The following is a 10089-nucleotide window of genomic DNA, read 5'->3' as shown; positions in this document are numbered from 1 at the left end:
AGGCACAAAATCATGTTTCCAAACAACAAATTTTGTTGGGGAGCTTTTTTTGAGGAATGAAATTTGCATATTCTAAAAATTACCTGAAATAGAATATGCACATGCTAACTAGCCATTTTTGAGCCCGTAAGGAAAGCTGTTCACTAGAGGACAGGAGAAACCCTGATGGGATCTCCAATTGCTCCCCCAGCTGGAAAAAAATGCATAAGAGAGATTCTGAAATGGATCTCAAGCGATACTGCACTGTGAACAATGTAAAAAAAAAAAAAAAAAAAAAAACCCACACCACTACCCCCAAACAGGAGAGGGTTAATAATGTTTTTTTTAAAAAATGGAATAAAGCCCTTCAGCTAATTTGCTTTGAGTTTGGGGGGCATGATCGACAGACATTTTTAACCACCCATTGGGGAGTTGAGCAACCATTTTTTTGCCACAGATTTGAGGACCGAATATAAAAACAACCTTGAGTATAAGACAAGGTTGTTTCTGCAGATGCCTTGGAGTAAATAATATAAAATATTAAAAACGAGCAATAACGGCAGCGAAAATCAGTGTTTTAGGGGCTGTGGGACGACAGGTTCCTACTTACACGCATGGTGGACATGCAGATTCATCTCGCCGATTTGGCAAGATTGTTTCCAGCAACTACCCCAAGCTTTGAAAACGAAGATTACCGAATCTCCAGCGGTGGCTCTACTAGTTATGGATGTGGACATGCAGGAGTTGTCTGCCCCCAACCAAAAGCTCATCCATAGGATATGTGCGGCTGTCAAACAGGCCCTTGCAAGGAGGTGGAAGGGGAACCCTCCTATGATGGAAGAAACCCACTCCAATATCTGGAACCTCATCACCATGGAAAAAATAGCTAAAATTCATGAGATACACAAATTCAAAGCTATTTGGGAGCCATGGCTCACTACATTTACCAGGACAGCAGAGGTGACACCCCTGCAGCACCTTTGATGACTTCCAATGAAACTAGCCAAGAACATCTCAATGCCCCTTTCTTCTCTTCTTCCTTTTCTCTTTACCCATCTCATGCACTCATTTGCAACATGTTTGCTTTTTATTTGATTTGAATCTATTACAAATGTAAAACTATTACGCATTTGTGATTTGTTGCACTTCCAATGCGCCGACACTACTGTAACTCATATAGATGTATAATAACTGCTATTTGAATGTATTGCCATACCAATGCGACTACTACACAGCATGTAACCTGTATATTTACATACATGTTTTGTCATTTTTAACGAATGCTAATAAACAAGATATTAAAAAAAAACAAAAAAAACGAGCAATAACTTTTGGTCTATGTTTGGCGATCTGTGTAATTGTTTTGGAGCCACATCATTTAAAAAGTTCAGATCAAAAAGTTTCACTTTGTTTCAGAGTGGTATTCAGCTCCCAGTCCTGAAGTTCTCGCCCATCTACTCAGCCACCTTGATAAAGGCTGCCTCAACCAAAAATATAATATAACCCAAAGATACATGGAAACGGCTTATTTTACGCGGTAGACGGTAACATTACAGATGTCACATTTTCTTAATGATATAATAAATCAGTCATTGGCATCTAAAACTTACAAACCAACAGCAAGTCTAGATGCCATGATGTGGTAGCAGGATTGTGTGCTATTACACGAGCATTTTTCTTCAGGAAAAAGCGATACAACAAAATCCTTGTTTCTTAACCCTTTGACACTGAACTTAGCCGACTGACTTTCAAGATATACTCTATTTTGAGCAACAATCCATTCTGCTAGTCTTTGCATGACCACGAGTGGTTTATTTTCGGTTTCTCTTGCGTTTGTGGCGTCGCTCTTAAACAGATTTATCAACGCTTGCAAGCTCATGTAATCAGCTGGAAGTGTAATGGCCGACGCTTCCACTTTCAAGCTTTTAAGCTCTTCTTTTAAACGGTAGTATCCAGTGTTACAGTATCCTTGAATTATTTCCTGTTGATAAAAGGTCTGCAAAAAATAAAACGCAAGCACCATGTTCTCCAAACTCACCACTTCCCACTGAATCATTCTTTTCAGAATTATATTCAAACCGTCCGAAACGCTTGTCGTCACTACACCGCCACTTTTGTATATGCCCAGTTCTTCCAGTACCCATTTTCCACTGTTTTTGATGTCGATTTTCAATTTAGAGTCAAAATGAGTCATGAATTGGTTGCTCCATTTACTTTTTAAGGGGTAAAGGGATGTCTCATAGTCTAATGCTGAGTCACATTTTAATAAAATCAGGACATCGTTGATGTACAAATTCTGGTCTGCCTCTGAGGTCTCATGCTTGGTCACCCAATCCTCAACCTCCTTCAGCAAATCATTCCAACAAAAGACTTGCTTAGCATTTGGCACGCTCTCCTCAATAGCCTGCGCAACTCCGGGCTCCCTGGCTGTCACAATAGTTACACCTGGTGTGTTAATGGTCGGAATCGTATCTTTAACACTATCAAAAAAACACTGGTGAACCTTCTGATTCTTTGTCTTGTGTATAAGTCCCGCAAGTGGTATACAAGGCCTTTCCTCAAAAATACTATACAATAAGATAAGTGTCGATACATAAAAGTCTCCGAACTGAGCTGAGGTATCATAGTAGAGCACGGCCTTCGACTCAATACTAGTTAAACTGTTAAATATCTCCACAATTTCCGGCAGTGCAAGAACCACGCTAAACTCAGGAACAAGGGAAAGGTTTGTAATGAAATTGTCCAAAGTTAAATGAAGTTCGTACACGTTACGTAGCTCATCACATTTAAGTTTTCTTTTTCTGTTTTCATTTATAGGCTTATTGGAGGTTTCTTCAGCATCTCCAGGTACTTGCACAGTCACATAGTCATTAGTGGTTGTAGTTTCAGCAATTGGGGCTTTGTTAATGTCACTCTGCGTTTCCTCCATTGGTGTAGGCTCATAGGAATAAACTGACGACAAGGTCTCCATATCGATTCGCTTTGGGGATTGTGGCTTGACACCGTATACACCCTTTTTAAGTACTGTGTCCTTATTTCCAAGATAATGGACAACTACAAATTTTATTGTGGGATCTTTATGTTCATAGCCATAGCGGTGGAAGTTAACAGTTTCACCGTTAACTGTTAGCTGATGGTAAATTTTCCCTAGCACTGGATCCTTTTTTGGTAAGCGCTGGATTCCTTTGTGTTTCCACTGGCACCGGTCCGCTCGCCAGTTTTTATAAGCTTCAGGTTTATCTTTGTAACTATACACGTAAACTTGCCCATGTTCAGGTTTTCTAGCAGGTACTGTAGATATGTTCTTAGATCCCGGGTTTTCTAATATTTGCAGGACCTCTGAATGAGTAAACGGTTCCTCTTTTATCATGTAAACAGGACAATTAGACATTTTCAATAGGTCGATATGGCCTGTAAGAACAGGAAAAACAGTTACAGGAAATTAGTATTTTATTTTTAATTATAATATATATATAGCTTGAAGGAGCTAAGCGTGCCTTTGCAGTGAAGACCAGAGACTGGAGAGTATCCCCAGGTACGTAAACTGTCTTTATTTTTTATTTTTTTATACCTAAACTGATTTGGAAACAAGTCTGTAAACTTTACATTTAATATAAGTAATGTTTGCTTAATAATTTTCAAGTTGAATGCTAAGCTTCCCCCGAAAAGGGATTGCTTTGTATTACAAGCCTCAGAGACTGCTTATGGCTATTCTTAAAGCACAAAATCACATATGTAAGGTGAAAAACATTAAAATTAAAAAAAAAGTCTATTTACTAAAGGGAGATTTGTAATTTTAATTCTTCCACTTCAGTTTAACGCATAATCAGTGGCGTCAGCGGGGGGGGGGGGAGGGGGCCATATACATCATGCTGTGCCCCCCAATTGAAAAGCTATCTTTTTTTTGTAATAGATGCGGAGGAGAGAGAGAGGCGCCAAGCGGTCGCTGAGGAATACGTTTTAAGCAACCGTTCAGCGCCTCTCACTCTCCTCCGCGAGGCCTCACGACACCACCGCTGGACTTCTACAAGGTAAGTAAACGTCAAAGGGGGAGAGGGTAGATAGTGAGAAGGGGTAGATAGGGAGTGAGACGGGGTAGATAGGGAGAGAATAAGTGATTGTGTGAATGAAAGTGAATTAGTGAGTGACTGTAAAAGTGTTTGTGTGAATCATAGGTGTATTATTGATATGTCAAAAAAGCAAAGATGGTATAAGCAGGGTGTTTAAGCACTGGGGACAAAGATGGCACAGGTAGCGTGTTTATAGGACAAAGATGGCGTACGCTCAGCTGTTTGGGGACAATGTTGACCCATGCTGGGCTGTTTGGCGACAAACATGGCACTCCCTATATGTGTGTAATTTGGGCGATGATCAGGTTCTAAGTGGGCAATGTGGACGCCAGGGTTGTCTTTGGGGTGTGCGACCCGTGATCTATGCCTGTAATTTAGGGGGTTTTATCTATCTTTAACACAGAGTTTATATGTAATTTCCAGTTGATATATACCTGCAAAGCTGGGTTTTGTGTTATTCTGTTGATCTGTATCTGCTATGTTTCCATACATTATTTATGTTTACCTGCAAATATAGGATTTGTAGGCCTTATTCAGTTGATCAATACCTGGAGGGCTGTTTTCAGGTGTTGTTTATTTGATCTATACCTGACATGGTGTAAGTAAGTAAAAGAGCGGTATGGTTTAGTGAATGAGGGGACAAAGGGACTCTGGGGATGATTACAGGGGAGAGGACCAATCAATGTCGCGGTGCAGTCAGAAGGACCGATTCTCCCTGTCTTCCCCTGATCTGCAGTCAGTGTGGCAAATATATTTTTTTTGGTGTGGGAGCGGAGGGAGTGATTGCATGCAAGGGAGCGTTGAGCGGGGCCCAAGGAAATGCTTGGTTAGGGTCCAATTTTTTCACTATAAAATATATTGGCAACAGGGTCTAATATTTATTTATATATTGGCAGCAGGGTCTAGTATTTATATTCATATTGGCAGCAGGGGCTAATAATATATATTGGCCACAGGGGCTAATATTAATACATATCGGAAGCACGGTGTTCGTGTAAAATTAAAGCCCCAGGGAAAGAGAAGCACAATAAAAAACTACACTATAGGAATGTGACTTATAAATTGTGTAATGAGTCCCTGGGGTGGAGTATCCAGAAGAGCAGGGTGGGCTGGTGCTCCAGCAGTTTTTAAAATCCAGACCAGGATTTACAGGTGTCCAAGTACAGCTCACCTGGTCTAATCAGGAGGGTTTAAAAAGCCCAGCTTGGTGCTATTCACTCGCTCTTCTTATTTACAGCCAAGAGAGCTGCTGGACAAAAAGCCTTGCTGGATTTAGTTTGTTTCGAGTGTTTTGTTGGGAGGTGGGGAGCCACCCCAACCTAGAGAGGAAACACAATCCTATGTTTAGTTAGTGCTCAGAAAAGCAAGGGTTTATTTTTTTTTATATTGTATTTTTGTTTAAGCTGCTGATTTGAAGAAAATAAATATTTCGATTTTATCTGGATCTGGAATTGGCGTTCATATTACCCTAGAAGACAAGTGATTCTGAAAGATCTATGACTGATTCCTTGTGCTTTAAAAGGACATTCAGTTACAATATATAATATATATCGTTTTAAAATTGGCCCCCCTACCTTGGTCCCTGGTCCCCCCTAAATATGAAAGCTGGAGACGCCACTGCGCATAATATAAAAAGACTGACAGAATACCGTATTGGCTCGGATATAGGCCACCCCCGTATATAGGCCGCACCCTAAAAGTTTGGTGCTTTTTTAAAGAAAAAGTTTTTTTTAATAGATATGCTGCCACTCTGCCCCCCCCCGAGATATGCTGCCACTCTGCCCCCCCCGACTTACCAGAGCAGACTCCAGGGTGTCTTGCGGGGAACATCTAATTCATTACAAATTCCGGTGCCGGCACTTTTCGGATGTGTCGGCACCGGAAGTTGTATACGCGTATTGCGTAGATGTCCCCCGCCGGCCCCGCAAGACACTCGGGAGTCTGCTCTGGTAAGTCTTGGGGGCAGAGGTAAAACGCATCATGCGGACGTTCACCGGCTGCGGCGATGCGCGTAAACAACCTCCGCTGCCGGCACGTCTGCACGATGTGCTTTAACAATCTCCCTTGCCAGGACTCCCCCCGTGGGAATTCCCGGCAAGGGAGATTGGAGATTGATAAAGCACATCGTGCAGACGTGCCGGCAGCGGAGGCTGTTTACGCGCATCGCTGCTCCCGGTGAACGTCTGCGCGATACGCTTAGACAACCTCCCGTGCCGGCCCCCCTAACCCCCCCCCGCCGGATCTGTATCCTAACCCTGCTGCCTGCCCGGAACTGCATGTCCCGGGCGTCGGGCGCTAAACCCCGAATATAGGCCGCACCCCCACTTTAAAGTGGGGGGAAAAAGTGCGGCCTATATTCGAGCCAATACGGTATTTCATTTTTAACTATACATTACACAGGAACTGCCAAATTTTTCCTGAGGCAGAAGCTCATTGGGGTTGGAACTTCATAATGCATTATGGCGTCAAGGAGTTATAACCCCAACTCTCCTGAAACCTCTCCCTTTAATGAATAACCCCCTAAGAAGTTACAGCTCCACATTAGCGACATTAGTGCTTTTACTTAAAACAAATCAGGTGCTTTCTGCATGCCTGGTTGCATTAGACCAAGGGTGTCCAAGTTTTTTCTGCAGTGGGCCACTTCATCAGAATTGTATACGTGCGCGGGCCGCACTCATTTTTCACTGTGACAAAAAATATGGCCTTTCATAAAATATGCAGATTAAAATAAAGTAAAATGACACAAAACCTTTACTCTTTCTCACTGATTTCTGGGCCTAGAAAGTTTTGCGACTACAGATTCAGGATTCCCTAGATTTATTCTAGGGATGAACTAAAATGAAAATTCTGGACCAAAACATTCAGGGTTCACTTAGCCAAAACCGAAAATGACCCCTACCTTTAAAAATAATAATAAAAACTCACATTTTTAATAAAAGTAGGTAACACACAACTGGACAAAATTAGCAATATGACTTGGCAACCAGTAAATGCTGGCAACCCAGGCAACCAGTAAATGGCGGTTCCTAGGCATGATGGGACTGTGCTCGCTGTGATTGCTGTTAGCAATCACACTCCTATCATGCCAAGTCAGCCAGTACATGCTGGTACAGGGTGGCTGTAAGTGATGTGCAGACCCCATACTGCTGGCAGCATCACTACACAAGGGGGGCAGCTAGCTAGGTTTCAGCATGTACTGGCTGACTTGGCATGATAGGAGTGTGATTGCTAACAGTAGTCACAGTCCCATCATGCCTAGGTTCCAGCACTTACACATCCATCCAGTAAATGCTGGAACCTAGGCATGATGGGACTGTGATTGCTGTTAGCAATCACACTCCTATCATGCCAAGTCAACCAATACACGCTGGTACAGGGTGGCTGTAAGTGATGTGCAGACCCCATACTGCTGGCAGCATCAATACACAAGGGGGGCAGCTAGCCATGTTTCAGCATGTACTGGCTGACTTGGCATGATAGGAGTGTGATTGCTAACAGCAATCACAGTCCCATCATGCCTAGGTTCCAGCACTTACACATCCATCCAGTAAATACTGGATCCTAGGCATTATAGGACTGTGATTGCTGTTAGCAATCACACTCCTATCATGCCAAGTCAGCCAGTACATGCTGGTACAGGGTGGCTGTAAGTGCAGACCCCATACTGCTGGCAGCATCAATACACAAGGGGGGCAGCTGGCCAGGTTTCAGCATGTACTGGCTGACTTGGCATGATAGGAGTGTGATTGCTAACAGCAATCGCAGTCCCATCATGCCTAGGTTCCAGCACTTACACATCCATGCTATCACACACACACACACACTCATTTATTTATATAATCATTCATTCACAGATTAATTCCCTCAATCACACACACTCATTCAAACATCCTCCCCACCCCCTTACCTGCACTGCAGCTCCTCGATGCCGCTTACAGACTTCAGCAGGGGGCGCGGCCTCCCTCTGCTAAAGCACAGAGGAAGTAGGATGTCACGTGAACTCCGCTTCCTCTGTGCAGTCCAGAAGACCCTCCCACAAGTAAGTAGCAGGGCTTGAGGTGCGGCTCGCGTAAGATCGGTTGCCCTGGCTGCCGATTTTACGCGGGCCGCATGTTGGACGCCCCTGCATTAGACCCTCTGGAACTTACACACGAGCCAGCACTGGAGCGGGATGGTGGTGAATACAATGCACTTCTGCAGCACCAAGGAAGAGATACATTCAGCCAAATTCTTATGAATCATGAGAAGTTAAAATGCAAAGTCAGCTATCGTATGCATTTAAGTGTATATGTTGGTTAGAGATTCCCTTTAAAAGGACAGTTAATAATAATAAAAAATAACACTTTTGCCATCATTGTAATTGAATCTAAATTTGCCATTATTTTTGAAGGGGGGAGAGAGAAGAGGGGGGATACAGCACGTGATAACTAAACATTTGAATACTTAAAGCGACGTATAACGTACAGGACAGAAGTTCATCAAAGAACAGAAATGTTAAAATATGAGGTTATAAATCTAAAACTAGAGGGACAGAGGCTTTGATGCAAGGTAAGGAATTTGGTAGATACAAGCAAAAGTTTTCAAAAGCTTTCCAGAGACAAAGGACTGATTAATATTGGAGCCCTTCTAGCAGGAAAAAAACTCTCATATTGAGCACTTTTAACCCCACTGATACTGACCACTCTTCACCACAATGACACAGAGCCCACAGGATGGCGACAGAGCCACAGTCCATACACAAGCTTGGGGGCAAATCCAAAAAGCAGGAAGATGGTCAGGGCGAATCCAAAAGCAGAGGGCTGTGAGCAGACAGGATCTTCCAGGTCACAGGCAACAGATCAAAACAGACGACAATAATCATCAAATAAACAAACCAGGATCCAACACGTTACACCAACTCTTACACAAGCGGTTAGCTAGGCGCAGGAAACAGTTTTAAATACTAGAGGAAACTCTAGAAGCGTACTTCCTTCCTGGGTTCCATGATCGAGGCAGACGTAGCCAGATTCAGTAGCCATCTTGGGTGAGGCAAAGTCTAACAAAACAGCGACACCTGCTGGTAGAGGACGCACATTGCACGTGTCTCTACAGAACTGTATTGATCACTCAAAAAATGATGCAAACTCAAGCACAGATGATTTTAACCTCGTTGAAGTACAGTCAGTCCCAGTGAAGCAATCTCATATGACCATACTGTGAGCACATACCACTCTCACACCCATTCTCCACACTGGCCCCGACTGGACACCCTTTACAATCTCACACGTGATGTGAGCTGGAGCCCTAGTAGCGCAGGATCACGTGATGTTGCATTAAGTGACCCTGCTTTACCCTACTTAAAGGGGGTTCTGAACTCAGCTCTTGTTGAATAATTATTTTAGAGTGGCCCTTCATAACTCATAATAAATGTAGTTAAAACCACAACTTTCTGCCAACTCTGCTGCCGACTGTCTTAGAATAGACCACATTACGAATTTAATAGGCACGGAAATTATCAGATAGTGAAACCCCATACACTAAAATAATTTGCACGCTTTGAACACATTAGAGCTCACATATGACTGTACATATTAAAAGCCCAAATTAGGATAATTATTTTCACAAAGAACCGCCAGATCCAGGGTCTGATAATCACTTTTAAGATTTTGTATTCTAAAACTATATCCTGGAGCTTTCAAGTCTCAAGACATAATATACCGTATTTGCTCAATTATAAGACGAGGTTTTTTTCAGAGCAAATGCTCTGAAAAATACCCCTCGTCTTCTAATCTGGGTCGTCTTCTAATCAGACCTCAAATAGTATAAGGCATTTCTGGAGGCAGAGTGCTCTATACAATGCCTTTTAACTCCCTTAATGCCACTCTGCCTCCTGAAATGCCTTATACCTCCCTATATGCCACTCTGCCCCATAATATGCATTTTAACCCCCTAATATGCATTTTAACCCCCTAAATGCCAGAATGGGATATAGGGGTATAAGGCATTTCTGGAGGCAGAGTGGCACATAGGGGGTCAAAAGGCATACCATGGGGCACAGTGG

At 42.8% G+C, this 10089-nt stretch overlaps 1 protein-coding gene across 2 annotated transcripts; it reads right to left on the bottom strand.

Moving 5' to 3' along the window:
- Window positions 1-1047: 1047 nt before the first annotated feature.
- On the bottom strand, window positions 1048-8974 carry LOC128474818 (uncharacterized). Of its 2 annotated transcripts, none has more exons than XM_053457219.1 (2): window positions 8729-8974; window positions 1048-3390 (listed from the first exon to the last, which is right to left on the bottom strand). In XM_053457219.1, the coding sequence occupies exon 2, from the start codon at window positions 3368-3370 to the stop codon at window positions 1586-1588; it is 1785 nt and encodes a 594-aa protein (XP_053313194.1). In that variant the 5' UTR covers window positions 3371-3390; window positions 8729-8974; the 3' UTR covers window positions 1048-1585. The 2 variants fall into 2 exon arrangements, 1 of the variants encoding a protein (XP_053313194.1); XR_008346404.1 differs by lacking the exon at window positions 1048-3390 and adding an exon at window positions 5050-5295.
- Window positions 8975-10089: the final 1115 nt, after the last annotated feature.

The sequence above is a fragment of the Spea bombifrons genome, chromosome 2, assembly GCF_027358695.1.
Source record: "Spea bombifrons isolate aSpeBom1 chromosome 2, aSpeBom1.2.pri, whole genome shotgun sequence".
In the NCBI taxonomy this organism is placed as follows: Eukaryota; Metazoa; Chordata; class Amphibia; order Anura; family Pelobatidae; genus Spea; species Spea bombifrons.
The sequence above is the reverse complement of the archived record's forward strand: the minus strand, read 5'-3'. Positions and strand labels throughout refer to the sequence as shown.